This window comes from Diceros bicornis, chromosome X (genome assembly GCF_020826845.1).
Source record: "Diceros bicornis minor isolate mBicDic1 chromosome X, mDicBic1.mat.cur, whole genome shotgun sequence".
NCBI lineage: Eukaryota > Metazoa > Chordata > Mammalia > Perissodactyla > Rhinocerotidae > Diceros > Diceros bicornis.
This window is the reverse complement of record NC_080781.1, coordinates 35,365,228-35,381,927: the sequence shown is the minus strand read 5'-3', so window position 1 is coordinate 35,381,927 and position 16,700 is coordinate 35,365,228. Positions and strand designations below refer to the sequence as shown.

Genomic DNA, 16,700 nt, shown 5'->3' with positions numbered 1-16,700 from the left:
TTGCAGTTGCCTCTAACTGGTTTCCCTGCCCCTACCCCCTGCCCTATAGGCTGTTTTTCACACAGCAGCTAGAGTGATCCTTTTGGAACAAAAGTTAGTTTAAGACTCCTCCGCTGCAAATTATGCAACGGCTTCCCATCTCATTCAGGGTAAACCCTAAGTCCTTGGAGTGGCCTACTAGTCCCTGTGTGATCTGGGGACCTCCCCACCACCTCTCTGACCTAATCTCCTCCCATTCCCCCCTTGCTCACACTGTTCAGCCACACTGGCCTCCCCCTGTTGTTTATAACTACTGCTACCTTTGGGGCATTGGCACTAGCTCTTCTGTTTGCCTGGAATATCTTATCTCCTGGATATCCTCATGCCTTACCCTTCACTTTGTTTGTGTCTCAGCTCACTTGTCCCCTTCTTAGGTCTTCTCTGGTTGCTTTATATAAAGAACAGCACCCACCTCCACCACTACACGATATTGTCCCCTTACCTTGCCCTGTTTTTCTCCGTAGCACTTACTACACCCTGATGTATATTTGTTTGTCTTTCTCATTCTACTAGAATATAAGCTCCACGAGGGCAGAAATTTTTGTCTCTTATTAACTGCTGCATCCCCAGTGCCTACAGCAATGCTTGGCATGAAATTGATGTTCACGCCTGCTTGTTGAATGAGTGAATTAAAAAGTACACTGGATATTTAAAACAAAAAAAAATCAGTCAATATAAGAGCTAGAATTTGGGCCCCATGGAATTGATCTCTCTTTTTTCAATAATGAAATTGTTCTAGTTTTTCTTTGTGCTATTTGTGGGAGCTTTACTACTCGTTTCTTTAGTCTGTAGAGAGAGTCTTAACTTGGGGTCCTTGGACAGGACATAGTATGTGTCCTGCGAGATCATCTGTAATTATTTTCCTTTATTAGGAAATCTGCATGCTGCCAGCTCCCCCAGTGGGGCTTTGAGAGCCCCATCACCAGCGTCATTTGTTCCAACTCCTCCCCCATCCTCGCATGGAATCTCAATAGGACCAGGGGCCAGTTTTGCTAGTCCACATGGTGAGTCCATACATGGAAATCTCTATAGCGTAAGAGTTTGATGTGAAAGTAGTTTTTGTTAAATTATTTTCTTATTGCAAAATTAGCACTTAAAGTTTATTGGGGAAATAGCAAAAGAAAATAAATTTTTCCTAATCCCACCACACAAAGATCTAACAGTTAGTCTGTCTGCTTTGGACTCGCTCGCTCTGTCTCCCTCACTCTGTCTTGCTCTTTCTATCAGGCACCCCCTGCTTGCCTGCCTGCTCGCATCTCTGTTGCTCTCGCTTGCTCTCCACCTGTTTGCTTGTTGTCCCCTCAAATACCACCCCACCCCCCCAAAATTGGGACCCTACTGTATGTATTGTTTTGAGACTTGAATTTTTTAACTCAAAAATTCTATTTTGCATTGGTTCAAATAGATAAAGAATAGAAGAGGTAGCCAGTGAAGTGTTTTCTTTCAATTCTACCAACCACCTTGTTCCTCTTTCAGAGGCATTTAGTGCTATTAATTTCTCATGCATTCTTGCAGAGGTGTTTTATGCATACACAAGCAAATACACGTAAGTGTTCTTTCCCCCTCTTTTACACACATGGCAGCATACTGCACACAGTGTTCAGTGCCTTTTTTCACTTAATATATCATGAATACCATGCCAAATCAGAACATAAAGAGCTTCCTCAGTTTTTACAGCTGTGTAGCATCTGTGATTTTACTCTTTATTATTAATATTTGTGGGAACATTTCTGTCACTAAGAATTCTACATTGCCATACTAAATGGCTTCATAGTACTCCCTTGTCTGGGCATACCATAATTTAACTGCTCTCCTATTATTATACGTTTAGAAGGTTTCCATTTTTCACAACTAAAAATGGTGTCATCTCTGCTCACGTGGTTATTTCCTTAGGTAAGTTCCTAGAAGAGGAATTGCTATCTCAAAGGGTTTGAGAAATTCTAAACATATTGCAGATTGCTCACCTGAAAGGCTGTACCAATTTCCTCTAGCATCATACAAGAATGTCTGTTTTCCTGCATCATTGCAACATGGGGTATTATGATTTTTAAAAATCTTGGTTATTTTGATAGATGAAAAACGTTATCTTATTGTTTAATGTGCATTTCTTTGTTAGTGAAGTTGAACCTTTTTTTTAATTTTCATTAGTCTTTGGTATTTCTTATTTTATGCCTGCCCCAGTTTATATCCTTTGCCTGTGTTCTTGTGTTTTTTCTTACCGATTTGTAAGACCATTTACTCTCTGATATTTGGTGGAAGTATTTTCTCAGTTTGTCATTTGGTTACAAGGGGTATAAATCATATGTTAAAGGTATCTGCAGGATGAAATTTAAATATCAAATTATTCAGAAAGTTGCTGCTTTCAAAACTTGATTCTTGGTTCATTTCTTAGTCAGTTTAGCCTTTCCTAAATAAAGGAAACGGAAGATTTCCCTTTCCTCAGCCTTCTCTGAATAGAATGAAAACATAATTTGTCAGGGTTAGTTTAAAAATACAAGATTTCTGCCTTTAAAGGAGCTTTGAGATTTTTTTGCTTAATATTTTCAAGCATATAGTAGGGTGGTTATATAGCATAAAGTGGATTGTTACATATTACGCATGTTGAAGCTTGTGTGAAGGTAAATTTTATCCTTTCTCAGTCTTTTTAATTTTTCTAATTTTTGTACCATGTTAAAAAGTACATAAACTGCACAAAATAGAGATTCAGATGTGCCATGTTAAGCATCATGCTTCAGTGAAATATCTTATTGGATGCAAAAATAAAATTATCACCATGTAAGGTGTAAGCATTTGAATGCTGTCAAATATTTTTCAGTTATTAAAATACAGGTTTTGAAAACCATTTGTTTACGGGTTTACAGGAACCTTGGACCCGAGTTCTCCATACACTATGGTGTCACCAAGTGGACGAGCAGGGAACTGGCCAGGGTCTCCTCAAGTGTCCGGCCCTTCGCCAGCAACACGCATGCCTGGAATGTCACCAGCCAACCCATCACTACATTCTCCAGTTCCAGATGCTTCTCATTCCCCTCGAGCTGGAACAAGTGAGTGTCATCAACATTTTTTTATGTTTGCTTTTAGTATAACCAACAAATGATCTATTTTATTCCATCCTCACATTTGAAAGTCATGACCTACTTGTTGAATGGGGATATTTATTAACTTAAACTTTTTATCCATTTAGTAAATTGGTTGTAACGATAGTTAATTTGCAAAGTCAGGCAAAATGTAAGAAAGAGAAATGTCTCCTCCAGAAGTCTTCTGAGGTGACTCCTAGTACGTCTGTTAGGACTACTAACTTAGCTGCAATATTAGACCTTAAGAGATAGCTAAAGTTAACTGACAAGGTTATGCAAATTAACACAGAAGAGAAGAATTGTACAAATATGTTTGTTAGCTTTTGCTGCATGACTTTTAGTGGCTTAAAACAACCATCATATATTAGCTCACTATTCTGCAGATCAGAAATTTGGGCTGAGCCCAGCTGGGCAGTTCTTCCAGACTCTGCTGGACTCACTCTTGCGTCTGCAGTCAGCTCCTGGGTTGGCTGGGGCCTGATTGGTCTCAGGTGGTGTCATACTTGATTACAGCCTTGTTCACTAGCGGCCAGACAGGGTTCCAAGAAAGTGAGTGGAAGCCTAGCCTTGCAGCTGGCACCGTCTCACTTCCACCACATTCTGTAGGCCACAGCAACTTGCAGGGCCAGCCCAAATGCCAGGTAGAGAAACAGATGCCACCCCTTGAAGGAGTTGCTGCAAAGTCACATTGCAAGGGACCTGGCTACAGGGAGGAGAGTCACTGTGGCTGTTTGCTAACAGGAAGCTAATACGTGATTGGTAAACCACAAGGAGTAACTACAACAGTATGGATTGCTTTAGAATATCAAAGATTAGTAATAAAGGCAAAACAGAGAACAATGAAATAGTATGTTTTTGTAAATTGAATGACATGTTTTCCTTCCCAAAGGTTCCCAAACGATGCCAACAAACATGCCTCCACCTCGTAAACTACCTCAGCGCTCCTGGGCGGCCTCCATACCCACCATCCTCACTCACAGTGCCTTGAACATTTTATTGCTGCCCTCTCCAACACCAGGCCTCGTGCCCGGCCTGGCAGGTAGTTACCTTTGTTCTCCGCTTGAGCGATTCCTTGGATCAGTCATCATGAGAAGACACCTTCAAAGAATTATTCAACAAGAAACGGTACGGGTACCTCGTGAACTCATAAGTGGTAAACTGTCAAAGGCGAGTGCTAAGTTGTCCTGCAGGATAGGATCTGAACTAAAGTGATATTCCCTCACCTCTTCTAGCCAGCTTGTTAGAATTGTGCTTTTCACCCTGCCCTAGCATTAAAAATGGACTCCACTGTTTTCTTTTACCTTCTTACCTTAACATATTTCTGCATTTTATAGTTTACTGTGCTCTGGCTAACATGGACCTGGAGATAGGTCCCCACAATACCATAGGACAAGTGCGCCCAGGATCTGGCTTTGCAGAGAATAGCATACAAGTAACTATTTGCCCTCTGAAATCCCCTTGCAGGCAGGCTGACTTTGAGTCTGTGTCTCTACTGAAATAAAATTATTTATGATCACAAGGATGAAAGCTACTTTTTAAATAGATGAACAATTGAATTGATTTCAAACCCTTATAGAAAAAGACTTCTAGCCTATCCGTTGGTGGTACCCTTAGGTGATAGAGTGGAGAGCACCAGTTCTAGAGTCAGGCTGCCTGGGTTTGTAGCCAGGCCATGCCACCTGCTAGTGTGAGCTGGGGCAGATTTCTTCACCATTTTGATAATAGTAGATGATAATATCTACCTAACTCATAACAGTTGTGGGAATTAGAGATATTTCATATTAAGCCCTTAGCATAAGATCTTGGTATTTAATACATAATTAGTTGTTTATAATTATTAATATATGTATATGTTGATGAGGTAGTCAGAATGGTGAATGTTTAAAATATCCACTCCGAAGATGGCACCACGCTATTTTGCAACCTTTATGTGCAGATTTGAAAAAAAATAAAAGTTTTAACATCAGGTGAATAAATTAACATTTAAAATAGTAATCATCAGACCTGTGATCTAGCCTCACCTCTGCCACTTATGTGCCATGTAAACTTTCAGCTCTTTGAACCTCATCTGCAAATCACCATATTAGGCTAGAGCAGAGGTCAGTAAACTACAGGCCTAGGGGCCAAGTCCTGCCCTTCCCCTGTTTTTTGTAAATCAAGTTTTATTGGAACACAGTCACACCCATTCATTTACATATTGTCTATGGCTGCTTTCAGCTATGATGGCATCATTGAGTAGTTGCGACAGAGACCATACAGCCTAAAATATTTACTCTCTGGCTCTTTACAGAAAACGTTTGCCAACCCCTGGGCTAGCATAAGGTTCCAATCCAGCTAACATTTTGTAATTGAACTCTTTATTCTTTTTTTCTAATGTGCCATTTTTTAAAAACTTATTATTGTGGAAAATTTTAAGCATATTTGAGAGAATAGTACAGTGAACCTCTATGTTCTCATCACCACCTTCAACAGTGAACTCATACCAATATTGTTTTGTCTATAGCTCTTCCCCCTAGATTGTTTGACAGCAAATCCCAGACATCATTTCATCCATAAATACAGTTTCTTTATCATCAGATGTCTAATTGGTGTCCAGATTTCCCAAGTTGTCACAGTTTTTACTGTCTGAATCAGAACCCAAACAAGTTTTTAAGTTCCTTTTAAACTATAGGGGGTCCGGCCCCGTGGTGTAGCGGTTAAGTGCATGCACTCTGCTGCTGGCGGCCGGGGTTCGGATCCCGGGCGCGAACCGATGCACGGCTTGTCAGGCCATACTGTGGTGGCGTCCCATATAAAGTGGAGGAAGATGGGCACAGATGTTAGCCCAGGGCCAGTCTTCCTCAGCAAAAAGAGGAGGATTGGCATGGATGTTAGCTCAGGGCTGGTCTTCCTCACAAAAAAAAATAAACTATACGTTCCCTCTCCGTTTCTCCTTACACAGTTTATTTGTTGAAGAAACCATATCATTTATCCTCTAGAATTTCTCACAGTCTGGATTGCTGATCGCATCCCTTTGGAATCATTTAACGTTCTTTTGACCCCCATTTTTTTTTTTTTTTTTTTTTTTGTGAGGAGATCAGCCCTGAGCTATCATCCGCCAATCCTCCTTTTTTTTTTTTTTTTTTTGCTGAGGAAGACGACCCTGGGCTAACATCGGTGCCTATCTTCCTCCACTTTATATGGGACGCCGCCACAGCATGGCTTACCAAGCAGTACTTCGGTGCGCGCCCGGGATCCGAACCAGCGAACCCCGGGCCGCCGCAGCAGAGCGCGCGCACTTAACCGCTTGTGCCACCAGGCCGGCCCCTTGACCCCCATATTTTTATAATGAACAATCCTACAGCTCTAACTACTGAATTCAGGCTCAAGGTTGTTGTTGTTTTGCAAGAATATTTCATAAGTGGTGTTATGGTCTTCCATCAAGAGACATGTAATGTCTGATTGCCTCTCTCTCTGCGACGTTTTTTGCAGTTATTGGTGCTCACTGTATCAAAGCTAGATATCTTTGTTTTGGAACAGGTATCAACTTAGTTGTTTCCCTTTTGAAACACTTCTCTCGGCAACATTTTCATTTTCTCTTTATCTTACATATTGTCTCACATGTTAATTTGATGTATCCTTCTTGTTTTGTAGCTACAGCTGATAAATTCCAACGAACCTGGAGTGATCATGTTTAAGACTGATGCGCTGAAATGCAGAGTAGCCCTTAGTCCCAAAACCAACCAAACACTTCAGCTAAAAGTGACACCTGAAAATGCAGGACAGTGGAAACCTGATGAACTTCAAGTTTTGGAGAAATTCTTTGAAACAAGAGTATGTGTTTATTAATGCATAATTTTATTGTAATCAATGAAACAGAAGAGTCAAGGTAGAATGAAGAGTAACTTGTATTTATCCCTGTAGGTTGCCGGACCGCCATTTAAAGCCAATACATTAATAGCTTTCACCAAGCTGTTAGGAGCTCCTACACACATCCTCAGAGACTGTGTGCATATTATGAAGCTAGAGCTGGTAAGTTACAGAGAAACACAAACTTTTATAGCCAGGTCTGTTTGAGGAGGTTGGAGTTGGTGGGAGCAGTGTTTGTTGGTTTTCACCCATTTATGTACTTCCATTTTTCTTTTAAATTCTTAGTTTTTAACTTAAACTTTGTCTTTGAATAAATAACACAATTCTCTTGTATCTTTTGAATTTAGAACAAGATGATACAGTGGGAAATTTCCCACCCATCCCTGTCCAGCCATCTAGACCCCTCCCCACAGGCAACCCGAGTTACCAGTGGCTTACCTTTTAGAAAAGCAAATACATTTAATATACTCTTCCTACTCCCAGATAATGAAATAATCCTCCCATTGTTTCTTCTAATACTGTTAGGGATTCATTTTTTAAATTATTTATTTAAATTTTTGATCCATTTTAAATATATCTTGGTGTCAAATGTGAGGTATGGATCCAGCTTTTCCAGATGCCCCCAATTACCCTAATCCCATTTATCGAAAAATCTATCTTCTCCCGGGAGATTTTTAATTCCTCTTCTTTCCTAGGAAAGTAGACAATTATATAGATGGAATCCAAGTGGCAGCTGATTATATTTTTCCAATCTCACAATCCTTTCATTTTAATGTTTCTAGTATTGCTTGGGGTAGTTCCAAATAGCTCTCTCCTTTTCTCAGTTGGTGTTTTACTGTTAATATTGGGACAGCAATGTTCCTTTGCTAATAGTCTAAACATTAGGCTTCTAATCTGATAGGCTATGGGAAAGGTAATTTATATCCAAAAGAAATCCATTTGAGTTTTTAAAGGATTCATGTGGCTAGAAAAGCACCAGTGAATATAATTTAAAATTACTAACACAGCTTAGTATGTTTTAGTGAAGGAGTTGGAAATGAGACTGGTAAGTCTAGATTGGCACCAGTTAAGAAGGGCCTCATTGAATGCCAGGTCTTGGTCCTGGTCGAGTAGGGGTGGGAGAACAGCATGTGTCACTGCATGTCACTGAACGTTTGTCAGCTAGATTAGAACCATGCTTTAGGACATTTGTCTGGCAGTGATATAAGGATGGACTGGAAGAGGCAGCCATTGAAAGGGACTGGAACCATTAGGGGGCCACAGGAGAAGTTATGAAGCCCTGAGCCTGGTAGCATCAGTGAAAATAGAGATGAGGGAACAGATGTCAGAGATGCTATGGAAGCAGAAGCCATAGGCCTTGGGAATTAATGAAGTGGGAGGGAAGGAAGGGGAACTTATCACATAAATCCAGTTGACTTCTCAGTAACTTCACATATATATTTCCTTTGAAAAAATGTAGATTATCAACTTTATGTTCTGTTGATAATTGAGTATAAAATAAAATTCTTTCTAACCTTTCAGACTCCTATACTACAGTATAATTTTAAATTTTCATATCATTTTACCATGATTTATTTTTTTTCAAAACAGTTTCCTGACCAGGCAACACAGCTAAAATGGAACGTTCAGTTTTGCCTAACAATCCCTCCCAGCGCACCACCGATTGCACCTCCTGGGACGCCTGCTGTGGTGCTGAAATCCAAAATGCTATTTTTTGTAAGTACCACCCGGCATGTGTGTGTGTGTGTGCAGAGCTTCTGAGGAAAAAGCCACGTGAGGATAATAGAGCAACTTTTGTATAACTGCAGAAATTATCTGTTGCTGCCAAACATAGGCCCAGATGCCTTAATTGTCAGTTTAGACTTCATGTAATCCTGGTTCCTTTAGTAATGACAGACTTGAACTAGATAATTGTGTGATGCAGTTGCATCTTAGTCATAATATTCAGTTGTTTGTCACTGTTCTTGTCATATTTAATTTTCTTTTGCTTGATATATCTTAATCTGACAGTAGAGTAAATGATAGTACCTTTGATAAATTTAGTCAAATGTTTTATTTTCTTACGATGTTTTTATTCTCTTTGTGTGTGTTGTGTGTCTGCAGCTTCAACTAACTCAGAAAACATCAGTCCCTCCCCAAGAACCTGTTAGTATTATAGTTCCAATCATTTATGACATGGCTTCAGGTACAACCCAGCAGGCAGACATTCCCAGACAGCAGAACTCTTCTGTTGCTGCTCCCATGATGGTCAGCAACATTCTGAAGAGGTTTGCAGAGATGAACCCACCACGACAAGGTACATGACGAGTAGATGGTATTTTATTGCATATACGTTATAAAAGTTCTTTTGAGAGATTTCCCCTTTCCCCCTCTGCTCCCTCTTTACCCACCTTGCCCCCCAATCCTAGTAATAGAGCTCTGGTTGCCATGTCCCTCTTAATGTCTGCCTGTCGCTTTCTTCCTTTCTCATTGGTTCTTCATTTTTGTCCATGTCTCTGCTGCCTGGACTTTATTTTTGTTAGTGATTTACTATTGGGACTGACCCAGTTGCTAATGCCAGAAGCTTGTATTTATAGCACACATTGCCACAAAGCCCTAGGTTAGGATGATAGAATTTTCCATGGCTGTGAATTTCTGCCCTTCCATCAATACCTGCCACTCTGTACATCACCAAGTTGAAATGCATGTTGATTTCTCATATTTCATGGTTCGATCACAAATAGAATAATATCATTCAAAGTTCTGTATCTTCTAAATGTTTTGTGAAGAATAAAAGCTGATACAAATGGCATCACTGCTTTTTGGGCTTCTTATATGAGTGTCAGGTGGGTGCAAGTGAACCTTTTCACCGAGTGCACAAGGAAGCTCTCAAACTGAACATTTTCAAGGAAACCAGAATGTTTCTGGCAGATAAACAAGGTCCCTTCAATACTGTAGTAGCCTACGCTTAACATGTAACTCCTGGCAGTGCTGAATTTTTTGGTTACAAAACATAAAGCTCAGCAAAGAGAACTTTTCTTCCATTTTGCTTATTTTTAATATTAAGGAAATTAAATTTAAATTAAATTTTGCTTATTTCTAATATTAAGAAAGTCCTCTATATCTTTCAGTTTAGAATAGTATGATAACAGAACTGTTTTTAAATGAGGGAAAGTTGTTCTCTGAAACATTTTTAGGTACCACAGTCAAAATTTTACTAGAAACAGAAATCATGGGAGAAATTATGTTTTTAGCTATTTCCCCATATTGTATACATAGGCAAGTTCTCACTCAAGTGTAGTTTATAAGGAATGCACTGGACAGTAGAGAAGGGTATGCTTCTTTTGTTGTACTACTACTTCTACTTCTTACAATTTTCTGCTTTCATCCTTTGACTTATGTCTTCTTTCAGCTAAAAATAGATCCTTAAGAGTCAAAGTTTAAAGCTATCAGAAGTTTCAAAGTAGCAGTCCAGTAGAACTTTGCTAATAAACACCATTCCTTCATAAGCAGATGACTATCGTTATTATGTCTTGTGGAATTTAAAAGGAAAGAATGTTTTGATCCTATTGGGATCAAGCAAGTTTTTCTACCTATCAATAATGAAAATGTGTTTTTAAAAAAGAAAAAGATATAACTTCTTTTATTTAAGAAATTGTTGTGATATTTTGGAAGTGTTTTTCTTTTGCTCTTTTATTTCTACCTTAGACTAGGCAAACCTTTGGATTTCCTTTTCTTTCTGTACCTTAATTTTCCAGTGGTTGGAGAGAAGGTTGCAGTAACTTGCACAGGGTCACTGCACATCCTGCCCTTTGCCAGAGGCCATTATTCAACTGAGGGCTTCAGTTCCCTCACTTTTGGCCACTGTAGTGTTAGGCTATGCTCTAGGGAAGGGATTCAGCTTTTGGTTTATAATAGTTACAACTAGTTTTGGTTTATTATATTTAAATATATGTAATATTTACAAGAAGTAAGAGGCAGGGTATTTGGTTTCTTTGAGCAAAGGGGAAGTTGAGAGGATGACTCATTAGCCTCCCTTCTCCCCCAAATAAATCTTGTTTCTAGATTGTTGCTGTGCCACACTTCAGCCTCCCTCCTTTCCTCCCAAACCCATCACTTCGCTCCCACTGGTAAAGTGCTTTTAAGAAAAATCACTTTATTTTGCATTAATTGATTTTAATGTTGAACTCCAGAAGTTGACCGTTTCCTTGAAATTTGGGAGAAAACTCCAATAGATGTCATAGAACTGCACTGTCCAATATAACTACCACTAGCCACATGTGGCTATTTAAATTTAAGTTAATTAAATTAAATAAAATTTAAAGTTCGGTTCCTCAGTCACACTAGCTACATTACAAATGCTTAGTAAACTACAGTGCACATACAGAATGTTTTCATCATCTCAGAAAGTTGTACTGGACAGTGCTATCATAGACATTTTTATCTGGCCTTTAAGGCTACATTAGAAGGACACCATTAGTGTTGTAACTAATGCATAAATATAAACTAGATCTTTTCATGAGATTCAAAGTGCATAAGCAAGTTGTCAGCAGCCTTGAAGCCCAACTTCAAAGGCTTATCCAATGCTCCAGTGTTTCCATAGAGAAACTCGAGGTGTATCTTCTTTTTTTTTTTCTTTTTTTGTGAGGAAGATCAGCCCTGAGCTAACATCCATGCCAGTCCTCCTCTTTTTGCTGAGGAAGACTGGCCCTCAGCTAACATCTGTGTCTATCTTCCTCCACTTTATATGGGACACTGCCACAGCAAGGCCTGATAAGCCGTGCATCAGTGCGCGCCTGGGATCCGAACCCGGGCCACCAGCAGCAGAGCACACTCACTTAACTGCTACCCCACGGGGCCGGCCCCGAAGCGTATCTTCTTAAATTCAAACCTAACTGGGACTTGCCCAAAATTTCCTCATGAGGAAAAAACAAAACCCAAACCAAATATCATTTGATACTTAACACCAAAGCTTAATCCCCTATAGTCTGTGCAGTTAAAATTTAGTCTTTTATTTTGATCTTTAAAGTTCTTGCTAATTTTAGAGTTAATTACCCCTACCCCCACCGGTGTGTTAACATCATCTTTCCTGTATTTCGAATAGCTAATGACCATTTTTCTCTGTTGCAGGTGAATGCACAATATTTGCAGCTGTCCGTGATTTAATGGCTAATCTTACACTGCCCCCTGGTGGGCGTCCATAGACACTATTGTTTTTAAACCAGGAAGGCTGACAGATGAGACAAAACAACAACAAAAAAATATGAATTCAGCCTTCAGTTTAAAAAAGAAAAAGGACTTTTTTGACTTTGGTTAATATTCTAAACTGGCAACAATTTTCAGGGTGCACTTCTTTCATCAAAAAGACCATCAATCTTTTTGTATAGTGAACTTGTATAGTGTGTTTAAATGGGGCACATTTCAAACTAGGTAATACGTCAGTGTCCGCTTGCCAATAATAGATTTAATATTCTGTTTTATACTATAAAGTTATGGAAATGCCAAACTTGTTTATTTAATTGTTTTCTTATGTTTTGGGTGTAATAGTCCTTTTTTGGTTTTTGTTTTGTTTTTTAAGGCAGGTCTGTCATTTTTGAATACTGTAAAACTGTGATAAACTTTATATTGAAGCTGTATTTTAATATGACCGCTTTGAATCCTTACGTGAAAATGTTCTGGGAGTTGTTATAAACACATCCCAAAGAAGCAATATTTAATAAAACTAGGTTAAAAAAAACAGTGACACTCACTTGTGTGTATATCAGCTCTGTAGACTTTTCAGGGCCTCCCTTCATCTTTAACCTGATGGGGCCAGTAGTTAATTTCTAATGATACGTGTCTGAAATTTGACCAAAAACATCTTCTTTGTTTCAAGGTTAATTTATTTTCTTCAGACATTCCTAACTTGACTGGTGGTGAACATTTAGTACTTTGGTTGTCTTTCACAGTAGGATTTTGGATAAAAAAGAAAGAACCCAGTCTTTGAGAAGAGACAGTGAGTAGTTCATATTGATCAAAGGTCCCAGATACTGCAGTCATTCTCATCTGTTGAGGATGCAGGAACTTTTCGGTTATCCTGTAAAATTCCATTTACAGGATGCTTCTGCATACAGCATTAATTAGGAAACAAAGAACTTGAACGCTCTACTCTTGCATGAAATTTCTATGATGTTTCTTTATCTTGCTTAACTTCTCCCACTTGCCTTCCCTACCAAAATTGGGGTTGTTCTAAACAATCCCGGTTTAATTCATTGTCAACAAAACGATAAAATATTTTGCTTGGAAGAAACCTGGTGCAGTCCTCTCACTTTGAAGAATCCAAGATCCAGTGCCTATCCAGGGTCAAATGGAGATTCTGGTACTGACACATCTCAGCAGAGTTTCTGTTTGGAGCACTGTATTGTCTCTCCCAGTCAGTCAGGGACTTTTTTAAGCTTCAAAGAACATGATTGGAAGCAAAGGTCTTCTGGTGACGATGTTATTTGGGAAAGTTTTTAAAATAATAATACCATGCCGAGTTATCCGATCACTGTGACATTGGTTCTCCAGTAAATTTTAGATGCTTTGTCTAAATCCATTTTAAGCTGATTTGAGCTTCTGTAACTATCAACTACCAAATTGTAGTTTCAAGCATCTCACTGCAGCTGTATCATATCTGTTCTCAACTTTGCTTGATTCTCCGCTCATTTCTGGTCAGAGTTGAGGCCTTCTTTGCCTTTCTTCTATATCTTCTGCATTCATCTGCTGCTTCTTGCCCAACTCTGCCCCTAGTCAGGAGCAGGTGACTAAACTTTTATCCTTCAACTTACCTCTTATCCTTCTGTTTTCAGTTCTCCTTACAATGGTAGTCACATCAGTCTGGCAATCGGAGATGTCTTTATCAAGGGTCAGCCCTTCTCTATTTGGAGCTGAATCCTTTCTTTCATGTGGAAATCTACATGTATATACAAGAAATGTATTTTTATCTGCAGGATAATATTGTCTCGAATTTGATTAATAGAGTTAACTTTTCAAGTATTTTCGCTTTTAAGTGTGATTTTGAAATGTTAATTGCATTTTTAAACATGATGCATTCAGTGGACACTTGTATTCCTAATTATAACTCATCTCTGAATGCATTGTGCAAATCAAAAGTAAGATAGGATTCTGTGAACAGCATTTGCTTTTGATGCTTATGAAGAATAAACCCATGAATACGAATTTTGATATCGTGCTTGGTATTTGGAATTGGTATACACTTTATTAAAGCTTGAAAACATTAGAATTCAAGTCTTAGGTTTCATCACAAACCATGTCTTTTGCCTCTTTTGTTACCCAGGTTCTATCAAAGGGACTGGATGCCCATAGTGATTTTTCCTAATAGGTGGTTTGGGTCTTAACTTAAAAGTGTTTTCAGTGTGATTTTAGTAATTTCAGTAATAAAATTTATACAAGTTTCAGAGAACTACCAACTCTCTCTAGTTAATTTTTATGAAGATGTTTTGGATAGTAGTCTGGTTTAGTATTAGTTTAATCTTGAAAGAAGAAATTGGTCTTGATTGGCACCTTTTTTCCATCTGCTGAAATGCTGTTTCGGAATGTATAGAAGTACTTTCAGAATTAGAGAGGGAGAAAGTGAAAATTTCAACAGAACATATCAAGTTATTAATAACAAGGGCTGAACCTTATGTTTGAAAACTAACTCTGAGTGAGCTAAGTGCAAGCATAAACTAAACTATACAGGATTTTAATTTAAATATCACTAATAACTTGACTGTGTTGCAGTTAACACAGTAACCTGTTCAGCCACAGGATACTAACAGTTTATTAGTCATTCTTTGGACCATGGTTAATTTGATAAGTTCAAGAAGTATAATTTTGCTACTCTAAATTTGGATCCAATTCCAGCTTAAAAAGTTGTCCCTTTGGGCCGGCCCCGTGGCTTAGCGGTTAAGTGCGCGCACTCCGCTGCTGGTGGCCCGGGTTCGGATCCCAGGCACGCACCGACTCACTGCTTCTCTGGCCATGCTGAGGCCACGTCCCACATACAGCAACTAGAAGGATGTGCAGCTATGACTTACAACTATCTACTGGGGCTTTGGGGGAAAAAATAAATAAAATTATAAAAAAAAAAAAAAAAAGTTGTCCCTTTCATGATTTTTCCCCCAAAGAAATACCTGTTACATTTTACTTTAATATTTATCATCCAAGTGTTCTTGATATAAAATCAATATACAGAAAATTTTAAGAGAACTTATATTCAGGGAACTTAAGGGACAGAAAGGAAAAATGTTAATGTATATTTCATTGTTTCTTGTGAAATTTTCTTTTTCATTTGGTTTGATGGGAGTGTACGGTATGTCTAAGGGAATGATTTGAAATTTACTTAGGATGGATTTACTATTGAGGAAGAAAAAATTAGCCGAGGCCAGCCAGCATTGTGCTGCACAACTCCAGGAGACCATGATCTGCTCACAATTTTCTGTAAATTGCCTCCACTTCCAAGTGGCCAGTGATTTGTTAAAATACCTTGCCCAGGAATACGACTGATTGATGAGAGGGCACATTAAGGTCAATATAAAATAATAGCTAATATTTACTGAGAGCTTACTATTTCCAGTCACTGTTCTAAGTATTTCAGTGTGTGTTTAATCCTCACAACAACCAAATAGGATAGGTATTAATATTAATGAATATTAATATTCATCCTTTTACAAATGAGTAAACTGAGGCCCAGAGAAATGAAGTAATTTGCTAAGATCAAATTAAGTTTGCCTAAGATCAGCTAAGAAGCGGCAGTTTGAGTCCAGAGCTAGCGCTCCTAAACCACACTGTGCCACTTTGCTGTGAACCACGAAGTCAGGGGAAGGCTTCAATGTTTAGACTCTTCTCTCAGAGCCTTTTTGACTACACACAATTTTAACATTTTTTTCTAAGCTCAAGAAGCTCAATAAAAGCAACTAAAACTGAGATGACTTCTTGTCATTTGGAGTTGACAATCCATTGCCTTCTGACCCTCCTGGCACTTATTTGGAACTTAACTAAGACTGCCTTATGCAAAGAGCACTAATTATCATATAACCAAGAGTACTAAATAATCATCTGAGCTCCAATGCTTCGGGGCCATAGTGAAAGAAGCCATTATCTGGCTCGAGGCGATGCAGCCCTCCAGAATCCAGGTGATGCGTCGTGCTGTTTGCCTCTGCTAGGTGGCCCAATGACGGATGTTTTTGACCTTTGTGTCGCCTTGGCACACCGCAGGCACATAATAGGTGCGCGATACAGGCAGCTAGCGGGTCGCGTTTCACTAATGCCCCTATTTGCTACAGTCAATCTGTGGGCTTAGGAACAAGTTAAGTAAACTTTATAGAACTGTACAATGCAAGGAACATATGTAATTAAAGAAGTGTGTCTTGAGCACCTACATCTCAACAATAAACAAAAAACAAGATCACGGACATCAGGAGAGGGAGTCGAATCGGGGGCCGGCGGGGTCTCAGATTGGGGTAACAGAGAAGAGGGCGCAAGAGTTTCAGGTAGAGGCTTTCTGGGCAAGCACCGGGGAAGTACATGGCTGCTGTCCCCGAAAACTGGGGTGGGTCCGCCGTGCCCAGGAAGCCAGGGGGCTCCACCCCGGGGCTCGAGGACGCCGCGCGGCGCGCCCTGCCAGCCCCGCCCTACACGTGGGGGAGGCCTCTGGGCGGGGACGCACCGAGGGCGCCGCCTAGGCTTCTGCGCCTGCGCACTGCCGCCCGCCCCGCCCCTCGCCCTGTAGTC

At 39.5% G+C, this 16,700-nt stretch overlaps 1 protein-coding gene across 4 annotated transcripts in view; it reads left to right on the top strand.

Annotated features, from left to right (window-relative positions):
* Positions 1 to 14,388, top strand: part of MED14 (mediator complex subunit 14) — a 69,345-nt gene extending 54,957 nt beyond the window's left edge. For 3 of the 4 annotated variants that reach the window (XM_058535657.1, XM_058535658.1, XM_058535655.1), the window contains 8 exons: positions 912 to 1,043; positions 2,901 to 3,083; positions 4,006 to 4,241; positions 6,750 to 6,929; positions 7,020 to 7,127; positions 8,556 to 8,681; positions 9,069 to 9,261; positions 12,075 to 14,388. In XM_058535657.1, coding sequence (XP_058391640.1) covers positions 912 to 1,043; positions 2,901 to 3,083; positions 4,006 to 4,241; positions 6,750 to 6,929; positions 7,020 to 7,127; positions 8,556 to 8,681; positions 9,069 to 9,261; positions 12,075 to 12,148 — 1,232 coding nt within the window. In that variant the 3' untranslated portion in view covers positions 12,149 to 14,388. The remainder of the gene's footprint in view (positions 1 to 911; positions 1,044 to 2,900; positions 3,084 to 4,005; positions 4,242 to 6,749; positions 6,930 to 7,019; positions 7,128 to 8,555; positions 8,682 to 9,068; positions 9,262 to 12,074) is intronic. The other variant, XM_058535656.1, reaches the window with a different exon arrangement.
* Positions 14,389 to 16,700: the final 2,312 nt, after the last annotated feature.